Source organism: Rhinolophus sinicus, chromosome 8 (assembly GCF_057876585.1).
Source record: "Rhinolophus sinicus isolate RSI-liver-muscle chromosome 8, RSI-T2T, whole genome shotgun sequence".
NCBI classification, from domain to species: Eukaryota; Metazoa; Chordata; class Mammalia; order Chiroptera; family Rhinolophidae; genus Rhinolophus; species Rhinolophus sinicus.
The window spans coordinates 41,732,670-41,759,943 of record NC_142508.1 but is presented as its reverse complement, the minus strand read 5'-3'; the positions used below and the strand labels follow the sequence as shown (position 1 = coordinate 41,759,943).

Sequence of the window (27,274 nt, the reverse complement as noted above, 5' to 3'; positions counted from 1 at the left end):
CTTCTCTGTCAATTATATTGCAATAAAAAGAGCAATAGTTATGTGATTCTTTAATTTGAACTCAAAGAATTTGTATCAAGATATTATATAGGGTGGACCCTATTCTATACTGTATTTTCTCCAGTTCCCTGCGAATGCAAGAAAACTAAAGCGAAGGAAAAGCGGAGAGTTTTGCTGCTCTGTTTCATATCCTGCTTGATGGTTACATCTCCTTTTTATGAGTTCTTGGTCACAGGTGAATAAAGGCCCATGTAATAAAGGCTTATTCAGAGCAGCTCAGCCCGCCCCTTTCTCTTCTGGTCTCTATTTTTAGTTCAAACATGGCACTCCTTTGTAATTATTTTCCATTTATTTTTCAGATTTCCAACTTCTGTCACGTGTAAAAGAGAACAGTGAGAAAAACGAAAAACGCAAACGGAGTTCCACAAGCACCCGCTAGTTTATTTGGATTCCACCTGCTACTCTAAAAGGAAAATTGCACGCGGGCGGGAAGCTCAGCCCTACAGAGGATTCTGGGACACGTAGTCCAGACGCTTGCTGTGATTGTAGCTCTTCCGCTCCAGGAAAGTGCGGGTATCTTACTTGCTCTGCCGGGGAAATAAGGATGTATAATTCTGCATGTATGGAGGCATTTCGGCTACCGGAGGGCGAGGATAGGAATCCTGCACCTTTCGTGAATTCTGGGAAATTCGGTTCAGGTCGTCGGTGTTTGAGCCGGTACTTTTACCCCAGGCAGGCGGGGCAGCGACTCTTGTTCCTCTCGGGGATGCTGGGAAATGTAGTCCATGAGCCCCCCGAAGTCAGAGACACTTCCGCTGCAGGAGGTTGAGCTCGCGGCCTTCTTTTCTCTCTGGGAGGTGAGTGAGGTGTGTGACCATTGGGACCTCGCGGCTTCTTTCAACTTTTCTGACCGGGTCGTGAGGTCCGCCAAGCTGGCGGTGGGTCTCAGAGAAGAAAAGCTGCGGCCAGCGGCAGAGGGCGGGATTGAGGGGCGGGGGCGGCCGCTTGCCTTACCCTGACCGGAGCCTCAGCATTAGGGGCGTTTCGCGAGTCCCCGTTGCAGGAGGATTGGGATCGGGCAGGGTTTGCAGGTCTCCCGGGCTCTCTGCTTGTCAACCCACCTGCCCCTGCCCCTTCCACATGCTCGGTCACTTTCTAACCATATAATGTTGGCTGAGAACTTTAATTATCTCTGTGCCTCAGTTTCCTTTTCTGTAAAGGGATAGTACAAGAACTTGCCTTATATATTTGTTTTAAGAATTAATGGTATAGTACAAGCGAAATGTTTACAACACTTCAGGTGTGTGGCAAGGTGTTAAAGGTTAATATGATCACAAAAGTCTCCTTTTCTCTGGAAGCTCCTCGAAGTGTCACTTGTCATTCTCTCGTCGTTTTGATCCCTGCAGAAAAGGAGGCTGTGCCAGGACTACTACTGACCGTTTTTAAGAAAGAATGCGTCACAGGTATTCTCTGTGGTTAGGACCAGACAGAATCGTAGTATCTCCCAGCCTCCTTTCCTTTCCCTGCCCTGACTTTTGAAAGGGGGCTGTAGGTAGGAGGGGAGCGAGCCCAGGGCTCCTCTCCACAGAAACCCACTGCAACAGTACTTAGCATTTCTCTTCCTTTTGTGTTCTGAGCCACATAAGGTATTTTATTCATTAGTAAATGTTTCTGCTACAAAGGTGTTCAGTTAGTGTTAACTAGTTGTGAAAATATGTAGAACGTGTACAGGGCATGAGTGATATAGCAGTTAAACACTAAGCAGTTAATGAGTGCTAAGTATCATTGTAAAGGCTTAATAAAAAATAATATATTTAACCTTTACAAGGCCCTATGAAGTGGATACTGTTACTACCTCTATTTTACAGATGAGGAAATGGAGACAGGGCGGGCATACTGCTGGTAAGAGCAGTGGGATTTGCCTCTAGAGCTAGTGTTTCTCATATCTTTGGGTATCCTTAGTCCCACAGTCTAAAATCCCACAATTGGAATTAGGAACCAAAATGCAAAAAACAATCTACAGAAATAGTCAACCATAGGAAACTGGCTACAGAGGAGTCAGTTTTGATTTGGAATCAAATTGTGGAGATAGGTAGGAATTTATTGTAGAAGATTTTCAAAGTGGTTAGTGAATTTGGACTTCGTTATGAAATTTTGAAAACCTTTTTTTTATTCCATACAACATTTATAGTCCATATTCTGATTATAGAAGAAATGCACACTCATTGTAGTAAATTCAGAAAATACAGGAATCTACAAAGGAAAACATTAAGAATTACCCAGAACACTGGGATATAGACAGTTATTAATATTTTAATGCGTTTCTATTCAGCAGTTTTAAAGTGTGTATTTACGTTTTTTGAATTGTTATCTATTCATAGTTACCCCCTTAACTCTTTACTATGGAAATTTCCAAACATACCCAAAGTATGGTATAATGAACTGCTATGTAACAATCATCCTGTTTCAATCCTTGTTAATAATCTGTTGCTTTTTCTTCTCCCCATGCACATATTTTTCCCATTGAGTATTTTAAAGCAAACCCCAATGTTGAGTCAGTAAGACTTGAAAAATTAATTATCATAACTTGTTTATATATAAAGACCAACGGGGGGCTGGGGGGGAAGGTTGTATTAGTTTGCTAGAGCTGCTGTAATAAAATATCAAAGACTGAGTGGCTTAAACAACAGAAATTTATTTTTCAACAGTTCTGGAACTAGAAGTTCAAGGTCAAGGTGTGGGCAGGTTTGGTTTCTTCTGAGTCCTCTCATTTTGGTTTACACATGGCTGCCTTCCGACTGTGCTCTCACATGGTCTTTCCTTCTTGTGCTTACATGCCCCTGCTGTCCCTGTGTGTGTCCAGATTCCCTTTTACAGGGACACCAGTCAGATTGGTTTAGGACCCACCCTGATGGTCTCATTTTAACTCAGTCACCTCTTTAAAAATGTGCTATCTCCAAGTATAATTACATCTGAGGTACTGGAGTTTAGGGCTTCAACGTATGAGTTTGAGGGGCGTTCAACCCTTAACAGATATTAACAGCAACTCTAAGTTTTTCTCTGTTGGCAACCAGGAGAATATTACTTACATGAAAAAGTTAGAAAGCTTTGCAGTTAGTGAAGGAGGATGAATAATTTTCTCCTGTGGAGTTGCGCTTGCCCCTGGCATGTACCTCTCAGTTTCTTCTCTCTCTTCCATTAGGCTACAGGGACCTTTGTTTCATGGACCTCGTCATATTCTCAGAGTGCCCAGCACGAGGTCAGCAGAGAAGAGTGACTCAGTGAGTAAGTGATTCACGTAGCTGTCCAAAAGGTGCTACAGCCTGGGACTAGAGAACAGAAAAGAAAGATAATCCATATCCATATTCCTTGTCTTTTATTTTACTTTCGGTGGGCTGTAGAATCCATCACCCTTTTCAGAGTATTCAAAAGTTGCTGTGCAGTTATGCATTAATAGTGTCACGATCTACAACAAATTTCCTTAGAAACAAATCCGTGTTAATGTTCAATGTTTTTGTTTTTTGCATGGGGCTCATAATGGGAATGAGAATGGTCCACATATGTGGTGTACCTCTTAGACTCAGAATTTCCAGTGCTTTATATGTACTGACTCATTTTTCATAACAATGCTTTTTTTAGTCTCATTTTGAAAAATGAAGAAACAGGCACAGACAGTTGAATAAATGACCTGGTGGCACAGTCAGCAAGTGACAGAACCAGGATCAAACCTCAGCAGCTAGGTTTGAAACCTAGCTCCAGCACTCTGTGACTGGGTAACCTTGGGCAAATTCCTTAAGTTCTCTGTGCCTCCATTTTCTCACCTGGCAAATAGGGAAAACATCAGTACCTACGTCCTGAAGTTTTTTGAGAAGGTGAAAAGAGAGATGATACGTAAAGAGCTTGAAATAGTGCCTGGCACATCGTAAATCCTGTATATTACAGACTAGAGTTGTCCTTTATCTATTACAGGTGAGTATACAACATGAAAAATGCAGTGAGTTATTGAAAGGGCAATAACTTTTCAATAACTGCCTTCTGCTTTTGGTACTTCAACTCTGTATTACAATGGAACAAAAATGAATAGTTTCTACCGTTGTTTAAACCTAAAACTAATTTGCTGTCTTTTGAACCTAGAGAGTCCCGGGAGGCTGAGTATATGGTCTCTGCTGCTTTAAAAAGGTCTGAATCTGCTCTAATATAGTAACCATTAGCCACATGTGACTGTTGAGAACTTGAAATGTGGCGAGTGCTAATTAAGACACAATGGATTTCTAAGACTTGGTATGAAAAGAGAATATAAAATATCTCAAGTTTTATCTTGATTACAAGTTAAAAGTGGTAATATTTTAGCTATATTGGGTTAAATAAAATATATTGTTAAAATTAAGCTCACTTGCTTCTTTTCACATTGTTTTAATGTGTCTCCTCGAAACACTTCAAGTATGTATGTAGCTTGCATTACATTTCTGTTGGACAGCACTGGTCTGGCATTTACAAGTCACTCTTGCCTCTTAGACCTCTGCGGGCATCTTACAATAGAGAGTTGGTAACCAGGAGGCTTGAGCCAGGTATAGCCCTGCCCTTGGCTTCCTAGATGTCCTTGGACGTTCAGATAACTCCCTAAGAGGCGGAATAGAATAATGTAGTGGTTCTCAAACTTTGGTCATATCAGAATCACCTGGGGAACATGGTGAAAAATAAACAGACTCAGGCCTTTTACTATTTGAATAAGTATGGGCTTTATTAGCTTTCTCTAATTCTGATTTTGCTCTGCTCCCCTCCTGTTCACCCTGTTTGGGGAGGAGGAATTCCTTTCCTAAATAGGGAGATGGCTGAATACATGACTCCACACTGGACAGATGAGACTGGCAGCAGTTTATTAGTCACATACTCAGAGCTTGTGGGAGCAGGACACTTACACATCATGCAAGGCCATACAGGGCGTGCGCTTGGGATTAGAATGACCCAGCAGGGGCTATAGTAGGCGGGCTTTGTAGTGACAACAGGGTAGGGTGACCCTTGGTTCCCATGGAGGATGTGATTGTCTTGTTTGAATAATGTCACAGTCTGGCAGGGAGGTGAAACCTATTAGATTGAGGACCTGGTGGGGGTGGGTGCAGCTGGTCCACCTGATAGGGTGAATCATGTCATGTCTTAAGTTATAAAGGTGACTGAGTGACAACATGGAGCGATTGATGCCACTGAGAAAGATTTTTAATACAGCTCCCCCAGATATGAGAGGCATAGCATGCCACACAAGGCCACATGAAGCCTGTCACACACGGGAATCAGGAAGCGGGGGTAGGGGGTGGGAGGTGGAACTGGAACTATTCCTTTAGTGCTATACTGGCAGGAAGGAACTAGGTAGAGACATCCCATGTTGGATACTAAGTAAAAACAGGCAGGTCAGGGTCGGTGATTGGGGGAATTATATTAGGTTGGTGCAAAAGTAATTGCAGTTTAAAAGGTTAAAAATAATTGCAAAAACCACAGTTACTTTTGCACCTACCTAATAATGTGACTCACGTGCCCTCGAAAGCTTGCTTGCAGGGAAGTGGTACATAACGTTGGTCAATAGTCTGGCCCTGTGATTCAGCAGACATATGGAGAGGTCGGGAATAACAGCTGTCAAGTAGCCAATACAGAATCTTAAAACATGGTTAATATACAGGGGAACTAGCTGGGTGGGGAGCCTTTCCCCCAGGGTCAGGGCCATATGTGGAGAGAGCAGAGGAACTCATGGCCAGGGTTTGGGGGCCGTGTGAGGTCAAACGTGTTAAGGCAGCACCTGGAATTTCAGGACTTACAATACAGATGCACATGAGTTTACTGTATGGTCAAGGGCATGGGTGCTGGTGTCAGATTGCCGGGGTTCATGGCCTAGGGCGGTGGGAGGGGTGCAAAAATGCAGATATCCGCCACGCACCTCCACAGATTCAGATTTAATTACTTGTGGATATGGTCTGAGCATTGTTGTTTTTTTTTAAAGCTCCCCTATGAGTCTAATGTAGTAAAAAAGGCTCTGGGTGAAATTCTTGACTCTTCTATTGGCCACTGATTAATCACGAGCCAAGTTAACTTAGCTTCTCTGTTTCTCAGTGTCCTTATCTGTAAAATGGGGCTAATTATTGCCTCAATCTCTAGAATCGTGATGAAGATCAAATGGCATGCTACATGTGAAGCAGTCACGTAAACGATGCCGCGGGAGGTGGTAAGTCAGCTGCTATAAATGTCAGCTACCACAAGTATTGGGAGTCTTTTATGGACGGCCCGGGTTTCCTTGAGGGTAAAATTAGGTACTTAGAGTTGATCTTGGTACTCTTTCTGATCCTAACAAACCTTGATGGTAATTCTGTTTGTTAGGATCAGAGAGAAAGAGAAACTTGAGATTTGTGTTTACCTTCTTTACTTTGTTTGCCCTTGAGCACTAGGGCAGTCTGTTGGGGTTAGTAGTTGGAGGTGAACAGTTCAAGTCCTTAGTCTGTCTGAAAATATCTGGAGGGCTGTATGTAACTGATGCCACTCAAACTGCCCTCCAGGCACCAACACCATCAGCATCACCAGGGGTGTTGTTAGACTATAGACTCTGAGTCCCCACCTGGATCTTCTGATTTAGAATCTCTGGGGTGAGACATAGGCAGCTGAATCTTCATGGGGTCCCCAAGCGATTCATGGAACGTGACAATTGGAGAAGCACTGGTAGAGAGAACAGGCTTTTTTTTCTTTTTTTAAAGATTTTATTGGGGAAGGGGAACAGGACTTTATTGGGGAACAGTGTGCACTTCAGGCCTTTTTTCCAAGTCAAGTTGTTGTCCTTTCAGTCTTAGTTGTGGAGGGCACAGCTCAGCTCCAGGTCCAGTTGCCGTTTTCTAGTTGCAGGGGGCAGAGCCCACCATCCCTTGCGGGAGTCGAGGAATCGAACTGGCAACCTTGTGGTTGAGAGCCCACTGGCCCATGTGGGAATCGGACTGGCAGCCTTTGGAGTTAGAAGCATGGAGCTCTAACCGCCTGAGCCACCGGGCTGGCCCTGAGAGAACAGGCTTTTTAACAAGAAATATTTTCTGTTTCCCTCTGGCTAAATTACATGTCCTTGAGATATTAGATACTGACTTGGCCCTTTTGCCCTTGGTTCAGGGTTCTGCTGAAATGGAAGAGCAGCCTTTCGTGACACACTTCTTCTGTAACAGCCCCTTTCCATCTCTTCGTATTCCTTTACCCTGCCTATTGTTCTTCAAAGCATCTCTCACTATGTTAAATTGGTTTGTTACCCTTGTGTTCCATTATATCAGCTCCATGAGATCAAGGTCTTTGCCTGCTTTGTTCACTGCATTTGTCACACCTAGGATTGTTGGCTGGCACAGAGTAGGCTCTCGATAATTACATGATGAATGAGTGATTCAGGTAATAAATAATGAGGCCTGATCTGTATGATGGATCTGTCAGCCATTCACTACAGCAATCATTATGAAATCTTTGTTGAGTTCTTACCAAGTGCTTGTAGCAGCATATTAGGAGTTGGGGATCCAGAACAGGAAACAAAACTCCCTGTGGGACGGATGTGATGAATATAAATAAGTAAAATAGCTAGTGGTGTCAGAGAGTGGTGTGTGCGAAAGAGAAAAGAATTAGCAAGGATAGGGGATAGGAAGTGTGGCATGTGATTAGGAGATCAAAATTCTCTATAAGGTGGCCCAAGAGAACCTGTCTGAGGAGGTGACATTTGAATAGAGAAGGAAGTGATTATTCCCCCCCGCCCTGCCTTTTTAAATTAGTTTCAGGTGTCCAAAACAGTGTGCTAGACATTTTACACCCTTTACAAAGTTATAACCCCCCTCCCCAATCTACTACCCCTCTGACATCGTATATAGCTCTTATAGTTCCATTGACTCTATTCCCCGTGCTGTACTCCAATCCTGTGACCATATATATATTAAATTATACTTGACATTGTTATTCAGCTTCTGCCTCAGGTGTACAGCACAGTGGTCAGGCATCTACACTGTCCTTTAAGTGGCTTCCCTAATAAGACAGGTGCCCATCTGACACCCTACAAAATCTTTACAACATTGATTATGGTCCCCAAACTGTCTTTTGTATCCCCGTGGCAATCTTGTGTTTACCAATTTGTGCTTTCTAATCCCCTCACCTTCCCCTCATCTCCGCCCCCCTCCCATCAAGCAATCTCAGTTTTTCTCTATATCTCTGAGACTATTTCTGATTAGTTTGTTCATTTATTCTATTCTGTAGATTCCACATATACGTGAGATCATATGGTATTTGTCTTTCTCCGTCTGACTTATTTCACTTAACATAATGTTCTCTAGGTCCATCCATATCGTTGCAAATGGTAAGATTTCATTCTTCTTTATGGCCGAGTAATACTCCATTGTATAAATGTACCACAATTTCTTAATCCAGTCATCTACCGATATTCAACAAATGGTGCTGGTAACTCTGGACAGACACATGCAAAAAATATGAAGCTGGACCACCTCCTTACGCCATATACAAGAATAAATTCAAAATGGATTAAAGACTTAAATGTAAGATCTGAAACCATAAAACTCCTAGAAGAAAATACAGTAAGTAAATTTGCAGACATTACACTTAGCAATATTCTCCCTCGGGCAGGAGAACGTAAGAGAAAAAATAAACATGGGATTACATCAAACTAAGAAGTTTTTTCACAGCAAAGGAAACCATCAATAAAACAAAAAGGCATCCTACTGAATGGGAGAACATATTTATCAGTGATACATCTGATAAGGGGTTAATATCCAAAATTTATAAAAACTCATTCAACTCAAAACCAAAAAAACAAACAACCCAATTAAAAAGTGGGCAGAGAACATGAAGAGACACTTTTTTAAAGAGGACACACAGAAGGAAGTGATTCTTGGACTGGCTCTCCTAACCACATTTCCCCCTCAAATCTCCTCCTGTCTGCTGGGAGAGTAATCTGTTTCCAACACAGAAGGAATCTTCTTACCCTCCCTTCCTCAAGTCCTTTGCTGCTTTCCTGCTGACCTGTGGATGAAACAGACTCTCACAGCATCGTAGTTTGAATCCTGCCTTTCTGCGCATCTTTTTCTGCTTCTTGCTTGTCCTCACGTTGTAACGTTCCTTCTCTTGCAGTTTTTCGATGGTTCTGCTTCTCTTTGGCTCATAGAAGTCAGCAATCCTCCAGGGCTTAAGTCAAACCCCATGTTTGTAGAACTCCTTGCAATCAAGTGTGAGTCTTGAGCCCGGGATCTCCTCCAGAGGACCCTGCTCACTACTCTGCTACTTAGCATGTGTAGCATATGAGGTCAGACAATTACGTTCGCGAACCCATCCTAGAAAAAGTGCTGCATACCTCACTGCTGAATATCACTACGGTCACCTTCGAAGTACTTCCCTTAGGAAGCTATGAACTGATGGCCAATGTCTAGTCCACCCTTCAAAGCAATTTTGGAACTCTTTTTCTGGAATAGCCACCAGAGCTGTCGTATTACGCTTGATGTCCTGAATGTCATCACAATGTCTTCCTTTGTCTTCAGGTAAAGAAAGAAGTCATTAGGGGCCAGATCAGGTGAGTAGGGAGGGTGTTCCAATACAGTTATTTGTTCACTGGCTAAAAACTCCCTCACAGACAGTGCCGTGTGAGCTGGTGCGTTGTTGTGATGCAAGAGCCATGAATTGTTGGCGAAAAGTTCAGGTCGTCTAACTTTTTTTACGCAGCCTTTTCAGCACTTTCAAATAGTAAACTTGGTTAACTGTTTGTCCAGCTGGTACAAATTCATAATGAATAATCCCTCTGATACCAAAAGGGTTAGCAATATCCTTGCAACAAGTTTGTGAACTTAATTGTCAGACTTCTAATGTGCCAGTTTCCTAATCACTAGACTAAGTTGAGACTGGGTAATTGGATTTCTTTTAATAAGGTTTCCATAAGTGTTCATTGAATTAATAAACTCATTTATTTAATGAAGAATAAGTTAGCCTGTCTAATGCTAATTGTGCAGGCGATGACAGTTGTTCTGATTATTTTGAAGGGCACATTCTGTGGATTTTGCAACAGGATTCCACGTAGGCAGCAACTTGGAAGAACAGAAAGTACCTTCCTTCGATTAATATTTTTATAAGTCCTTTTGGAAGGCTCTTTTCCCTTCAAAGAGGACTTTGATCTTGCCCAAGGACCTTGCAAATACAATGAAAAACCTAGAGGCAAAACTTGGAAACAAAACCCCACTCTCCAAATCCTTTCCACTGGCATCAGCCTCAGAATTTCACAACTCAGAGACCTTGGACCACTTAATCTAGTCTCTCATGTGCCTCCGCCTGATGGCGGGTTCATTCATCAGGACACTGACAGTGACGGCTGAGTGTCTGCTGGAGCAATTGCTATGTTACAGGCACTGTTTGAGGTGCTTGGGATATAAAGCTAAATAAGCATGAATCCCCAGGCAGACAGTTGATATGCTAATTATCCCCTTTCCCCCGGAGGTGATGGGGGGAAGATTGTCCTGCAGAACACTCTTACTGAGCAGAAATCACTGGATAAATACAGAGGCAGAACACAGTGAGTTACAGATTCCCAAAGGGTATTTCTTCGAAGATGGGAAAGTTTTAGGTTGCCCTTTTCCATACTAGCGTTCTGCTATCTTAAGTTGGATGACTAATAATAGTTAACTCATAAATAAATAAAATGTAATTAACTCATGATAATCTCTTAACCTGGGCATTTTACTCTCAATTTCCACCCTCCCCAGAATCGGAATCAAACCCTGGGAACTACAAGGAGAACTTCAGGGCCTCCATGTGCGGTTGGGCGGCTCCTGGCTGACGGGGAGAGTGGTGTCTGGAGCCCAGCCCACACTCTGCTTGTCAGGCTGTGTGCGGCTGCAGCACCCCCAGGAAGTGGTTCCTTGACTGTTTCACGCAAAGCAGCCATACGGGTAACTTCTACTGAATGTTTAGGCTGCCAGACACTGTTCCAAATGTTTCTGTGTAGTCGCTTAGATTGACTAACCTTCGTATGCAGTTTTATGAGGTGGTGTTTATCATCATCATCATCACCAATATATAGATTAGACATCGAAGCACAAAGTACTAGCAAGTTGGAGATGCCAGTATTCAAATATTAGTGGTCTGATTCCAGAGCCTACACCCTTCACAACTCTGTTCTCTTTTCCCTCAAGCAGATCCTTTGGCTTCAGAGTCCTCTCCCTGTTTCTAAGTCTTTTATCTCTAGCTCTCAAGCTCTCATTTCTCTTTCTGTGAGCCCTTAGACACCCCCATCTGCTTATTTTCATCTTTAGAAACAACAGAGAGACAAGATCTAGAGTACTGGTTTTGACGTGAGAGCTGGATTCAGGTTCTGCCCCTGCCTCTTGACCTCCCCAAGCCTCAGCTTCCTCATCTGTTAAATGGGAACAACAGTCACCATCATCGTCATTTACTGAGAACTTCCTAAAATGCCAGGTACTCTGCCAAAGGCGTTGCTTAAATGAGCTCATTTATTCCTCACAACAATCCTATGACTGACATTCTGTTTTTCTGTCATGTTATAGCTGAGGGTAGGCACAGAGGTGTAGGTGATTGGAACAGAGTCACCTAACTAGTCCAACAGTAGCGTCTTCACAGGTACGTGGGCGGTACCTTAATGAAACAATGCGTGCCAAGCGCTTCGCAAGGTACCTAACCCGTCCTAGTGCTTATTCAGTGTTAAACATTACCACGTTTGTTGTTTTTAGTGTTACTGTGATCACGATAGCTTGTTAATTTAAATGACATCTTGATTACCTAACTTACAGTTAAATAAATCTTGCAGAGTCACAGGTTTTTATTAATTTTTCTTCATCTCCATGATAGAGTCTTTTTAAGACCCTACTGTTACCAAGGTCTTATATCTTTGAAAAAACAGTCGCCCATAGAGTCAAATTCAGAGAGAAAGAATAGTGGATGGGGGGGGGATGGAGAGTTATTGTTTAATGGGTACAGCGTTTCAGTTTGGGATGGCGAACAAGTTCTGGAGATGGATGATTGTGTAACAATATGAACGTACTTAATGAACTGTATACCTGAGAATGGTTAAAAGGGTCAATTTTATGTGTATTTTACATTGAAGAAAACCCACAGTCCATCCAATCTTAAATATTATTGCAAAGGCATCAAATTAAGTATGACAAACCAAGGGAGAATTAACAGGTATTTCAGAGGTTAAAGGTGATTTTCATACGGCAGAGCAATGACTTATACAGGCTCCATTGATAGGAACCATTTATGAGGACAGGTTTTATGTTAGTGAATATTACCTGCTTTTCTGCTGCTACTGAGAAGTTACCCTGAAAGTAACCGTTGAGCTTTCTGCTTATTCACTTAATTCTTAACAACAATCCTATGAGGAAGGCATTGTTAATCCCTCCATTCTTAATCCCTCCAGATGAACGAATTAAGCCATCAAGATATTAATAATTTACCCAAGATGTTACAACTAGTAAATAGCAGTTCCATGAACTTAGGCATTTGGCCCCAGATATTACTGTCTTAACCTGGGTACTTGACTCTCAGTTTCTACCCTCCCTAGAATCAGGATTATACTCTGGGAGCCACAAGGAGAACTTGTATCAGGGCCTCCATGTGCAGTTTGGCGGGTCGTTCACTGCACAGGGTCTCTTGGCTGAAGGGGTGAGTGGTGTCTGGAGCTCAGCCCACACTGTACTCATCAGGTCCCCCTGAGGAAGGGGCATGGTTGCTTTTTCACATAAAATAGCCGTATGGGTTACTGACATCCTTGGCCCGACTGATGGCTTTTTTCTCCTTCTCCCCTTGTGCCTTCCCAAGACTGAGCCCTTCCCCAGAAGAAACAGGACAAAATGACCAAGTTCAAGGTGAGTTGGGCTTGCCTCTCTAGGTTTTAAATTGTCATCTCATTTCTCAATGATTAGACGCATCCTGTTTTTTTTTTTCCTTGGGAAGGATTAGAGAGAACAGTACACATTTGGGAAGCTCTTATGTGCCAGATAGTCCCTGCTTTTTATTTTTGCGTAGTTTAATTTTTGTTCTTTTATAATTTCAGAAATATGACTAAAATAGAAAAAGTCAACACCAGTGGAAAAAAATCTCCCACTTTACTACTGTTTTCCCACATTCTTTTCCTTGTATGCATTCCTAACTATATTTGTAATCATTGCATAGTTAAAATTCTCAAATTATAATTAATATTATATACCTTAAATTTTTAATGGCAACATCATCTTCCCTTGAATTGATGTACTGTGTCTCTCATAACTTTTCCCCATTCGTGGACATTTATATAGTTTTGATTTTTTTACTGTTTTAAAGAAGATGGTAGTAAGTTTCCCTAACATAACCATTTTTCTCCAAAGGGAATTTGGAAGAGTTTGCCGTTCTTTGTTCTTAATGTTTTAGGAATGCTAAATTGAAAAAGTACATTTGACATGCGGTACCTCGGCTATTTTGTATGTAGAATATTCAAATAAGGCCTGGGACAAAAGTGTCCGTCCCACTGATGCTTCACACGGAGAAAGTATTATTAGATATTTTCACATAAGAAAGCTAGATTGTTTCTTACCCATGTCTAAGTCATATCACGTGCATGTTTTACTTACTGATTTATATTTTTTATTCATGTAGTAATTTATCAAAGTAATAATGTACTTCATTTAAAAAGTCCAGTAGTACAAGAGGACTTGCCAGATCATTTTCTTAGTCTCAGACCAACCTTAGGAGGCAGTACTTGGTCTCATCTGCATTTTTTAATTACAAAGAAACAGGATTGTAGAATTTCAGAAAACTGCTTAAGTTCACACAGGAAACCAAAGATCCAACTGATCCAAAAAGCCCTGTAGGATTTTTACTTGGAGAAAGAGAGAGGCAAGGGAAAAAGAATTCTCCAATCAGGGACTTAGTCCTTTGTGTGTGGGGCCTGGTTATCCTAGTGGGTAGAAGACACCACATGTATACGCCTTACCTGGTCACTCTTTGGGAGCCCCTTCTCTGTTGCTCATTTACGGCACCCGGATGTACAGCAGTCCGGTGATGAACACAGTTTTCATATGAAAATTAAGACAATACTGTATACCAGTGATTCTTAATCATGGGCGATTTTGCCTCCAGGCAATGTCTGGAATCATTTTTGGTGTCACAACTTGAGGGATGCTACTGGCACCTAGTGTGTAGAAGCTTGGGATGTGCTACACCTCCTGCTGTGCACAAGACAGCCCCCACCACAAAGAATTACCTGGCCCAAAATGTCGGCAGTGCCAAGGATGTGAAACTGTACCAAGGATGCAAAGCTATACAGGACCAATAGCAAAATGTGGGTGAAGACATTTATAATACATACGCTAAAAAAACAAAAGCTTAAAACCTCTATGAGAAGTTTTACAGAGTCATATGATAAAATCCCAATTGGAGTGTGAGCAAAGAACATTAACTGACAAGGTACTGAAGAAAAAGTAAAGATGGCCAGTAAATGAAATATGATAAGCTTATTAATTATAAGTATACAGATAACCCCAGTAAGTTGTTTTTTACTAATCAGGTTACCCAGGATTTAAAAACATTGGTTATGTTCAGTGTTGTGTATGGTGTGGGGAATCAGGAATGCTAATATTCTCTTGGGGGAAGGATAAAATAGGGAAAAAGTTGAAAAGAAAATCTGCCATTGTACATAATTTTGAAGTTGCACATTCTTTGACATTGTAGTTGCACTTCTTGGAACTTTGGTCCAAAGAAAATAATTAGATGGGTGCTAATATCTATGTAAAAAGTTGTCTTTTCAACATTTATTATGAAAGGAAACAATTTAAAACAATTGAAGAGACTCTGGTCTCTTAGAATCTGGAACCACTTCATACACATCCTTTCCACTTTTCTCAGTGCTGCCCCTCTCCCAGGGGACCTTTGTTGCAAGATTTAGGTGGAGTGTGTTTGGTGTTGTAGGAACCATTGACCTTCAAGGACGTGGCTGTGGTCTTCACGGAGGAGGAGCTGGGGCTGCTGGACTCCGCCCAGAGGAAGCTGTACCGAGACGTGATGCTGGAGAACTTCAGGAACGTGGTCTCAGTGGGTGAGGACAGGGGCTTTGTGACTGAACTTCAGCCCCCTGTGGTGTTTATGTGTCTTTGCATGTGCAGGGCTTTAGAGCGCTTGAACTGGTTGCCAGTATTCTAAGCAGCATGGGACGCAGAGATGGCATTTTTCTTGTCTTCCTCCCCTGCTGAAGTATGTGTTTTGTAAATGAATTGTAAATTGACAGCATGACTGCTGTACATCTTTGATCTTTCCCAAATTGTGATTGTCTTCAATTAGTGGGTCATGACACCCATTTAGGGAATTGTACCAGCATTTTTTAATGATATAGAGTAGAAAGTATCAGAGACTGTGGCAGTAACTGCACCTGGCAGCAAAAACTGCAGCCTATTGCCAAGAATAGTGTGCAAAATGGTGGAGAGGGTGTGATGAAAATACACATTTTGTTTCTAGTAGTTCGTACTTACATCTATATCTCCTGGGGTTTTGCATAAAATGTATTTCCTCTGATGGGTCATAATTGATAGTTTGGAAAACACTAATTTTGATGTCCTAAAGATGATATAGTGAGAACCCACAATGTATAGTAATTTTGGCCGGTAATATATTAAATGCTTGTCCTTACCTTTCCACAGGGCATCAGCCTTTCACACCAGATGTAGTCCCCCCGTTAGAGAGAGAAGAAAAGCTTTGGATGACAAAGCCAGCCAGTCAGAGCCACAGTTCCTTAGGTGAGAGCCGTGCCCCTCTGGGTCCGTTTGTCGCCTCCACTGCTCTGTACGACTCTGGACTCAGTCAGTGCCTTGGCGGTGGTTTATGCAGGAGTCTGTCTCGCTCTCACTCTCCTATTTTGCTGTTTCACAATGAATTCCCCACTCCAAGCGATTCTTGTAAATGTTTGTCAGACCCTGTGAGTCCTCTGCTCAAAACCTCTAGTAGCTTCTTACCTGATTCAGAGTAAAATACCAAGTATATAACGTGGCTTAAGATATTCCATGTGGCTGCTGTGCCCTGTTCCCCCAGCCCTCTGTAAACACGACCTGCCACTGTCCCCCTTTTCAGTCCATTCCATCCAGTTGTGCCTCTTTGCTGTGCCAAGCAGGGCTCCCGCCTCAGCACCCTCCTGGTTCTCTCTGCTGGTCGTGCCGTTTCGCTGTCATCCTCTTTGATCGCTCCATTATATCACGTAGGTCTTTTCTCAAATGTAATCCCATGAAAAAGGCCTCTTGTACACCTGAAATTAATATAAAACAATATTGAATGTCAAAATAAATAAAGTGAAAAGAAAGAAAAAGAAAAAAGGCCTCTTATGACCCTCTGTTCATAATACCTTCTTCCTCCACTCTCCTTTTCCTTACCCTGTCGTAGTTGGTGTCTAAGCACTGATCACCACTTAACATATTAACATATAGTTTTATTTAACTATATTCCCACTGGAATGTAACCTCAGGAAAGGAGCAATTCTGTCTGTTTTCTTTATTGCTCTGTCCTCAGTGTATAGAACAGACATGGAAGAGGATAGATGCGCTATAAGTATTTGTTAAATGAATGACTGAGTTAATAATCGTTACATGGACTTTTTTCCGTTAGTCGTGGAGATCCTTTAGGGTGGTAATCAAAAATGTATGATGAAGGCATAGTCTAGAGCAGCTGTTTCTCCCCAAGGAGTGTCTAATTTTTATTTATCAGGTGCTTTTGGATATATGTAGATATGTATCCAGTATACCACATCTAATGAAAGCTTAGCTTTGCACTTATAACAAAATTGATTATCATTCCCCCCTGTGGCTTTCCTGCAGCCTTAGTAGTGAATCATACTGTCTTGGTGAGAACTACTTTTTAGAATGAAGATTCTAATAACCATTTTATACAGAGATACCTGTACTAGTTACAAAGCACCTTTGATATTTTTCTATTGTTAATGCTCGTCACAAGGTACTAAATTTATTTTAAACTCACTGAATCCCAGCCTTCAGCTTGAAAAACAGTGGTGTGATCCATATAGGAAAATGTATCTACATCCATCAATTTGATAGTCTGCTTTCAGACATTATTCCTGAGGCTCTAAATATTGACTCCTACTTGAAAAAGGAAAACTTTTTACGCACAGGGAAAGGAAATACAAAAATTCCAGAAGTAATCAATCCATAAGCCCCATGGCCACGTTTATGCCTTATGCTTTTTTTTTCCTCCCAAGTGATTCTTAACATGATTTCTGATCAGTATGATTTTCTCATCAGCAACATCCACTTAGTTTAGCCCTGTATCTGGTGAAGCTTTTCACCTTCCCAGCAAAAGTGCTCTTTCCGAGCCCTTTCCTATTATGGGTAACTTAATTGGAAAAGCTCTTTTACTTTTGTAACACAGCTAAAACTCTCACAAAGAAGTCAAACTGGGATCTACATACAATGTATATTTATTCAGTGTATATTTACTAAACACTGACTGTCAGGCATTGTTCTGGGAGTGGTGATAAAGCAGTGAACAATATAAAATGCCTGTCCTGTGATACTGCATTCAAATGGGAGAAGACAGCAAAAAAAGAAGATAGTATGTCAGGTGGTAATATGTGTTGTGTAAAAACAAAGCAGGGTAAGGTGAATGGAAACTGCCAGGGGTATATAGTGGATAAAGAATTTACTATTTGATACTGGGTGGTAAACGGTCCCACTCCTAAGGTATTATTTGAAGTAAAGTAAGTAGCAAGCTGTCTGACTAATTGATAGAAGAGTTCCAAGGAGAACATAACTCTTCCTGTTCAGTGTTGACTTGGAGAATCTATATTCTGCCCTGTTTATTTCCTCCTTACAAGTTCTTGCTCTAGTCCTCTTGAAGGCTGTTTCCCAGCAGGAGGTGAAGGACCACTCTCTGCTTATACTCTGAACTTCAAACTTTTTTTTTCTGATTAGTTCATTCATTTATTCTTTTCTTTAGATTCCACATATAAGTGAGATCACATGGTATTTGTCTTTCTCTGTCTGACTTATTTCACTTAACATAATGTTCTCTAGGTCCATCCATATTGTGCAAATGGTAATATTTCCTTCTTCTTTATGGCTGCATAATACTCTGTTGTATAAATGTACCACAGTTTCTTAATCCAATCATCTACCGATGGGCATTTCGGTTGTTTCCATGTCTTGGCTATTGTGTATAGTGCTGCAATAAACATAGGGGTGCATAAATTTTTTTGAATTAGAGTTTTGGATTTCTCCGGATAGATACCTAAGAGTGGAATTGCTGGGTCATAAGGTAGTTCCATTTTCAGATTTTTGAGCTACCTCCATACTGTTTTCCATAGTAGCTGTGAACTTCAGGCTTTTGAGTGATGTTTTCTCCCAAATGTCTTTCCAACCAACCTGGTGCCTCAAAGGCTCATAACATTGGAGTAAATTTCCAATAAAATAATTCAAAGCAAAGGTTTTCAACATTGCTTGGGGACATTTGATAATCTATTCGTAAGAATTTTACTAGACATTTTGAGCAAGGCTCAAGTGTAAGGGTTTTACTAGACATTTTGAGCATTTTGGTCAGATGTGCTTGCAGTAGGCAGAATTATGTGGAAGTTATTTGTCAGACACCAGCTTCAGCAAAAGAAGAGAAGGCTTCTAGTAAGGTTCAGCTTGGTCATTGTAAAGATGCTCTAGGAAGTATTTTTCTTCCAGCCACCAAATTTTGAACCTGTAGATCTCTAATGAAATTTAGTACAATTCTGAATGGGTCTTGTTAATGTGTAGTGAATGGGGACCTGGTGAACCAACCTACTTTTGGTTTTGGGAGGCATGTAAATCAGAGAACGTGATACATGATAAAAATGGAACTTGGCCCTGGTTCAATAAAGCCTGAGGGTATAGGTCTAAGTTTATAACCTCGACATTTCTGAACGAAGCATTTACATGCCCCAACTTCAAATTCTCTTTATCCTTTTAGGAGACAAGAATCTAAATGATATGAAGATTGTTCAAGAAGTTGGATTAAGGTACCTGTCACATGAAGAGCTTTTCTGCTCACAGATTTGGCAACAGGTTACTAAGGAGTTAACCAGATGTCAAGATTCCATAGTAAATACTCAAGAAACTGGCTCACAGTTGGAAAAACAAGATGATGCACTCTGTAAATTTGAAGAATTTGGTAAAGGCTTTAATCTGAGTTCACATCTTGAGGTTCCCCACAGAGTCCACACTGCAGAAAAACCTTACAAAGGGGAGGAATGTGAGAAAGGTTTCATTCAGGACTTTCATCTTCAAATTAACCAGATGGCCCATGCAGGAGAGAAGCCCTATAAATGTGAAAAATGTGAAAATACCTTCCGTCGGTTTTCAAGTCTTCAAGCCCATGAGAGAATGCACAGCAAAGAGAAATCATACAAATATGATACGTCATGTAAGAGTTTCAGTCAGAGGTCATATCTTAGTCATCATCAGAGAGTTACCACTGAAGAGAATTCACACAAATTTGAGGGGTGTGAGAGGAACGTCGGGAAAAGCTCACATTGTCATGCTCCTCTGATGATCCACACTTTAGCGAAACCCTATAAATGTGAGGAGTGTGGGCTGGGTTTCAGTCAGAGCTCATATCTTCAAGTCCATCAGAGAGTCCACATGGGGAAGAAACCTTATAAATGTGAAGAGTGTGGGAAGGGCTTCAGTTGGCGTTCACGACTACAGGCTCATCAGCGGATCCACACTGGAGAGAAACCATACAAATGCAATGCATGTGGCAAGGGCTTTAGTTATAGCTCACACCTTAATATTCATTGTAGAATCCATACAGGAGAGAAACCCTATAAATGTGACGAGTGTGGGAAAGGCTTCAGTGTGGGTTCACACCTTCAAGCCCACCAGATAAGCCACACTGGAGAGAAACCATATAAATGTGAGGAATGTGGGAAGGGCTTCTGTCGGGCCTCAAATCTTCTGGACCATCAGAGAGGCCATACTGGTGAGAAACCATATCAGTGTGATGCATGTGGGAAGGGCTTCAGTCGTAGCTCAGATTTTAACATTCACTTTAGAGTCCATACAGGAGAGAAACCCTATAAATGTGAGGAATGTGGGAAGGGCTTCAGTCAGGCCTCAAATCTTTTGGCCCATCAAAGAGGTCACACTGGAGAAAAACCATACAAATGCGGTACATGTGGGAAGGGCTTCAGTCGGAGTTCAGATCTGAACGTTCATTGTAGAATCCACACAGGTGAGAAACCCTATAAATGTGAGAAGTGTGGTAAGGCCTTCAGTCAGTTCTCAAGTCTTCAAGTGCATCAAAGAGTCCACACGGGAGAGAAACCATATCAGTGTGCAGACTGTGGGAAAGGCTTCAGTGTGGGGTCACAGCTTCAAGCCCATCAGAGGTGCCATACTGGAGAGAAGCCATACCAATGTGAGGAATGTGGGAAGGGCTTCTGTCGGGCCTCAAATTTCCTGGCTCACCGTGGAGTCCACACGGGAGAGAAACCATACCGATGTGATGTGTGTGGTAAGCGCTTCAGACAGAGATCATACCTTCAAGCCCACCAGAGAGTCCATACTGGAGAGAAACCATATAAATGTGAGGAGTGTGGTAAGGTCTTTAGTTGGAGTTCATACCTTCAAGCCCATCAGAGAGTTCACACTGGAGAAAAACCTTACAAATGTGAGGAGTGTGGGAAGGGTTTCAGTTGGAGCTCAAGTCTTATAATTCATCAACGAATCCATGCTGACGATGATGGTGATAAGGACTTTCCCTCATCAGAGAATTCATACAGCAAAGAAGCTCTATAAAATTATATGTTTTAGTACCTCAAATGGGTGCTGAAAGAGTCCAATTATCAGGCCTGTCATAGAAGATGAAATAATTTGTTTTTGTTTTATAAGTCAGTATTTCAGCCAGAGTGTGACATGTCATAGTGGTTGGGTGACCACACAGCAGAGAAGCCTCATGAGAGTGGAAAAATAAGGACTTCATGCAGAAACTTGACATTCAGCACATATTACACAGAGGAGAGGCTTAAGAAGGAAGGATGAGTCTGATCTGGAGTTAGCCAAAAGTACTAAGACGGAAATGCCAGGATGTATTCCACTATCACATAAGTGCGAGAGGGTAACCACTTTGTTGACTGCCAAATATACTCTGCCTTTCAGTGCCTAACACATAGATGTTCAGTAGTTGTTAAATGAGTTAGAGAGGACAGTCTTATTTCAAGTTTTTATTCAGTTCATCTCCAGATATGTTTATACGATTGTACTTGCAAGAGGAATTCTGCAAGGCTTGGAGAACATTTAAATTAGACACATGGGCTCATTTTCCCAACCTGCAGGTCCTGTGAACTAAACTTCATCAAATTGAAGGTTGTAACCCATTAGTGGGTCCAAAATCAATTCAGCAGGTTGTAACCAGCACTTTGTATGCTAACAATTGAGGTATAATTTGCATGCAGTAACATGCATAAATCTCAATGTTTACAGCTTCATGAATTTTGACAAACGTGTACACTTGTGTAATCACCGAGATCAGTATATACAATATTTCTATTAAACCAGAACTTTTTTTGGTGTACATTTCCAGTCAAGGCCACCTCCAGTGGCAACAGCAAGTACTGTGATTTCTACACCATAGATTAGTTAGGTCTGTTCTTGAGCCTCATGTGGGTTCAGTACGTATTGTTTTGTGTCTGGATTCTTTTGATCAAATATATGATCATCTGAATAGATTGAGAGAAAGCTTTTGACAAAACATCCCTTTCTGATAAAAAGTCCTCAGTGATATAAAAGTCATCTATAAAATTCTTACAAACTAACATTCTCTTTTTTTAATTAAGGAATAATTTATATACAGTAAAATTGACTCTTCAATGTATCATTTTGTGTTTAGGCAAATGCTTACTGTCATATTTATCACCACCACAATCAAGACATTTAACAGTTCCATCACTCAGCTTCCATCCTGAAATTCTTTTGTACTTTTGTAGTGACCCTTTTCCCCATCACATCCCCTACATCCTTAGCAACCACCAATCTGTTTTCTGTCTGTATTGTTTACCTTTTCCACAATGTCATATAAATCAAATCATAACAGTATGTAACCTTTGGAGTCTTGGCTTCTTTCACTTATGCTCCTGAAATTCATCAGCCTTGATGTATGTGTCAGTAATCATTCCTTTTATTGCTGAATGGCACTCTGTTGTATGATGTACCATATTGTTTATCTATTTATGATTTGAAGGGTTTCCAGTTTTTAGCTCTTATGAAGAAAGCAACTATAAACATTCACATACAGCTTTGTGTGTCAACATATTTTCTTTGTCTTAGTAAATACTTAAAAGTGGGATTGCTAGGTTGTATGATAAGAGTGTGTTTAACTTTATGAAAAACTGACAAACTTTTCTAAAATGGACATACCATTTTGCATTCCCACTGTCAGTGCACGTCAGAGTTTTGTTTTTAGTATTTTAGTAGGTTTATAGTGGTATCTCATTTTTTGTTCTAATTTATATTTTCCTAAGTATGTTGAACATTTTTATATATGAATGTTTGTTATCCTTATACCAATTTTCTTTTGTGAACTCTTCTTGTTCTTGATTTTTGAGAATTCTTTCTATGTTCTGGATATATGTCCTTTGTCAGTTATGCATTTGCAAATATTTTATCCCTGTGTGTAGACTGTATTTTTATTCCATTAACTCTTTTGCACAGATGGAGTTTTTAAATTTTTTTGATAAAGTTTAATTTTTATCTTTCATGGATTGTGCTTTTGGTTTCAGATATAAGAATTCTGCCTAATCCAAGGTCACAGTATATCATTCTTGACTATAGGTATTATATAATGTTGTATAGCAGATCTCTGAAACTTATCCATTTTGCTTAACTTTATGCCCATAGATTAATAACTTCCCATTTCCCCCCCCCCAGCCCCTAGCAACCACCATTCTACTTTGTATTTCTATGAATTTGATTACTTTAGACACCTCATATAACTGGACTCATATTTACTTATTGTGACTGGCTTATTTCACTTGGCATAATGTCCTCAAGGCTCATTGATGTTGTAGTATATTACAGGATTGCCCTCCTTTTAAAGGCTGAATAATATTCCATTGTATGTATGTGCCATATTTTGTTTATCAGTTCATCTGTCAGTGGACATTTGGGTTGCTTCTACCTCTTCGCTAGTGTAAATAATGCTGCTATGAACATGGGTGTTCAAATATCTCCTTAAGACCCTATGTTCAATTTTGTGTATATACCCAAAAGTGGGGTTGCTAGATCATATAATAGTTCTATTTTTAATTTTTTGAGGAATCTCCATATTGTTTTCCATAATGGCTGCACCAATTTGCATCCCACCAACAGTATGCAAGTGTTCCAATTTCTCCATATCCTTGCCTACACTTGTTGTCTTTTTTTTTTTTTTTATAATAGCCATCCTGACAGGTGTGAAGTGATATTTTTATTGTGTTTTTGATTTGCATTTTCCTGATGATTAGTGACATTGAGCATTTTTCATACACCTTTTGAGTGTCTTCTTTGGACAAATGTCTATTCAGGTCCTTAATCCATTTTCAAAATTGGATTATTAGGTATTTTTGAAATACTGAGTTGTAAGTGTTTCTTATAATTTTTGGAGATTAACCCTTTATCAGATATGATTTGCAAATGTTTTCTCCCATTCTGTAGGTTGCCTTTTCACTCTGTTGATTGCTTCCTTTGCTGTGCAGAAGCATTTTAGTTTGATGTAATCCCTCTTATTTTTGGTTTTGTCTCATGGGCTTTTGGTGTCTTATTCATGAAATTATTGCCAAGAGTAATGTCAAAGAGATTTTCCTTTAGTTTTTCTTCTAAGAATTTTACAATTTCAAGTCTTAGATTTATATCTTAATCAATTTTGAGTTGATTTTGTGTATGATGTGAGATAAGAGTCCAATTTCACGTGGATGTCATTTTCTCAGCACCATTTCTTGAAGAGACTATGCTTTTTCCATTATGGATTCTTGGTGCTCTTGTTAAAGATTAATTGATCACATATGCATGGGTTTTTTTCTGGGCTTTCTATTCCATTGGTCTATGCATCTGTTTTTATGCCAGTACTGTACCATTTTGATGACTATATCTTTGTAACATAGTTTGAAATCAGGAAGTGTGATGCCTCCAGCTTTCTTCTTTCTCAAGATTGCTTTGGCTATTTGGGGTCTTTTTCAGTTCCACATGAATTTTTTGGATTGTTTTTCTATTTGTGTGGAAAATGCCATTCGAATTTTGATAGGAATTACATTTAATCTCTAGGTAGCTTTGGGTAGTATGGACATTTTTAACAATATTAATTCTGCTGATCTGTGAAGATGGGATATCATTCCATTTGTTTGTGTCTTCTTCAATTTATTTTATCAATGTCTTATAGTTTTCAATGGACAGGTCTTTCACCTCCTTGTTTAAACTTATTCCTAAATATATTGTTTTGATGCTATTGTAAATGGGATTGTTTTCTTAATTTCTCTTTCTGATAGTTTGTTGTTAATATGTAGAAATACAACTGAATTTTGTTTGTTGATTTTGTATCCTAACTACTGACTTTATTAGTTTTAACAATTTTGGTGGCATTGTTAGGATTTTCTCTATATAAGTTCATGTCATCCGGAAACAGAGACAAATTTACTTCTTCCTTTCTGATTCCTTTTTTTTTTTTTTTTCTTTTTCTTGACTAATTGCTCTGGTTAGGTCTTCCAGTACTGTTGAATAGAAGTGGTGAGAGTGGGCATCCTTGTCTTATTCCTGATCTTAGAGGAAAAACTTAGAGCTTTTTCACTTTTGAGTGTGATGTTAGCTGTGGGCTTGCCATTATATGGCTTTTATGATTATGAGGTACAATCCTTTTATACCTAATTTGCTGTGACTTTTCTCATAAAAGGATGTTGATTTTTGTCAAATGCTTTCTCTATATCTACTATGATGATCATATGATTTTTATCCTTTATCATGCTGTGGTCTATCACACTGATTTGCATATGCTGAACCATCTTTACACCACAAGGATAAATCTCACTTGATTATGGTGTACCATCGTTTTAATGTGCTGTTGTATTTTGTTTGCTAGAACTTTGTTGAGGATTTTTGCACTTATATTCGTCAGAGTTATTGGCCTGTAGTTGTCTTTTCTTGTCCCTGTCTGGCTCTGGAATTAAGGTAATGCTAGCCTCATTAAATGAGTTCGGAAATGTCCTCTTTAATTTTTTGGAAGAGTCTGAGAAGGGTTGGATTAATTCTTCTTTAAATGTTTGGTAAAATTCATCAATAAAGCCATCTGGTCCTGGGCTTTTCTCTTGGGATATTTTTGATGACTGATTCAATCTCCTTGTTATCGGTTGGTTTAGATTTTCTATTCACGATTCTGTTGGTTCCATTGGTCAGAATTTATTACATGACCACACTTTCTTGTACATGAAGCTAAGGAGTGAAGATGTTAGTGAGATGGACATGTGTTGATTTGGCTAGCCCTTGGTGATTGTTTTGCTAAAGGAAAATTGGGAGAATAATGTTATTGGTCACTGAAACAACAGATGATTTTCATCTCACACAATCATCCAAATCTTATCATTATAATGCTTAGGGAATCAACCTTTTAAACAATATATGAAAAACAAGGTGGAGTATTATGAAAAGCCTTGGCTGATGGTGAGAAAACCTGAAGGAGGTAAGATTCATAGCCATTTGAGGACCCAGCATTTATAATATCTCACAGGTAAAATCCCAGTTACTTAGTGAAAGACTGGTCCCTTTTGAATTACTGATGGGAGAGCCCTTCCTAACTTCTCCCCACATTTAATCCTTATGCTTCTCAGAAGGAGTCTGATAAAATTCAGAGACCATCAATATGTTTGGAAAATCTATAATCAAACAAAGCATATATATCACTGTAGACAAGTATTATGTAGAGGTAGAAAGCATGGACTCGAGCCAGAATTCCTTAAAATCCTAGATCTTACTAGCCATGTAACCCTATGTAAAAGCTTTACTTCTCTATGCCTGTTTAAATTATTATCGTGGATAGGGACAGAATTTACCTAAAATTTTCCCAGGGTTAAATAAAAGTATAAGTACTTAGAATAATGGTGGCCACCGAGAAAGTGCTTTTTAGTGACAGATGATTTTTACCAATATTGATGCCAATATTTCTTAACTTTCTTAGCCTCCTTAAAGAGCCTTGTTAGACTTTCTTTTAACCTGATCCTGACCCTGTGAATTTTAATATTGTAGATGAACTCTACTTGTTCATGTATTGTACGTATAATCTGTGCTTTATACACAAAAGTAGTTTGGTTTGGTTTGGTTTTTTAATTCTACAACATACAGGCCCAGCCTAGTGGACAATATCATTCTCACTGAGAATACTTCATACTCGTATACACCATGGTTTCCCTATTTCAGCACTATTGGCCATCTGGGGCCCAATAATTCAACCATAGTTGAGGACCTCTAATTATTGGTCTCTAATCATTTCCTCGTGCTTCTCAAAAGGATATTGACAGAGTTAACAGCTCATGGTCTGTACAATTTATTATCAAATGGAGCAAACCAGATTGTTGGTAGCAGAGCAGTATCATAGAGCAGTTAATTCTAATCTTTCAGCATTCTTGTGTCTATACAGATAGATACGCATTATTTCAATTTGTCATTCCCCACATCCACAAGATGTAACAAGTAAATAAAGCCAATGAACACCACTTGAAAACATTTTAAATCATTAGAATTAATCTGTTAAATGTTAAATTAAAGAACAAAATTCATCCACAGGTTTACTTTGACAATTTACAAAGACTTTATAAGTAATCTTTGATCCCAAGAATTACACTGGGCTTTGCATAGAAAAAGCATGAAAATGAGTCATAGACTAACATTCTTTAACATATGTGTAAGATCTCTTGTAATTTCATTAAAAAATATTTATTAGATATTAATATTGTTAATAAATATTTATAGTTATTTCCCAGACATTGGGCTGTGTGTGTTCAACATGCAGTTAATCTTCATTCCTTTCATGTAACACTGTTTCCCAGTTTTCATATTTACAAGTGAAGTCTTCAAGAGGTTAAGTCAGTTTCCTGAGGTCAGAAAGCTATATGTGGCCAAAATGGGTGTGAACACAGGGTTGCCCAACTGATTTCAGTTCTGCACTATCCACCATCAAGCTGCTCTAAGTCTAGACATCTGCCAGGTTTTAAATGCACACAGTACATTCCTCTGATCATCCCTTTTACAGGATTCTA

General features: G+C 39.9%; 1 protein-coding gene across 22 annotated transcripts in view; it reads left to right on the top strand.

Annotated features, from left to right (window-relative positions):
- The window catches only part of ZNF45 (zinc finger protein 45), a 33,013-nt gene extending 7,677 nt beyond the window's left edge, over positions 1 to 25,336 (top strand). The window contains exons 2-11 of one of the 22 annotated variants that reach the window (XM_074314200.2): positions 360 to 857; positions 1,359 to 1,463; positions 3,203 to 3,281; positions 10,752 to 10,937; positions 11,301 to 11,463; positions 11,553 to 11,625; positions 12,826 to 12,872; positions 14,950 to 15,076; positions 15,675 to 15,770; positions 18,970 to 25,336. In XM_074314200.2, coding sequence (XP_074170301.2) covers positions 12,858 to 12,872; positions 14,950 to 15,076; positions 15,675 to 15,770; positions 18,970 to 20,798 — 2,067 coding nt within the window. In that variant the 5' untranslated portion in view covers positions 360 to 857; positions 1,359 to 1,463; positions 3,203 to 3,281; ... (2 more) ...; positions 11,553 to 11,625; positions 12,826 to 12,857 and the 3' untranslated portion in view covers positions 20,799 to 25,336. Of the gene's footprint in view, positions 1 to 359; positions 10,938 to 11,300; positions 11,464 to 11,552; positions 11,626 to 12,825; positions 12,873 to 14,949; positions 15,077 to 15,674; positions 15,771 to 18,969 lie in introns of those variants that run through there. The other 21 variants (XM_074314196.2, XM_074314199.2, XM_074314195.2 and 18 more) reach the window with 21 other exon arrangements.
- The last annotated feature ends 1,938 nt before the right edge of the window (positions 25,337 to 27,274 follow it).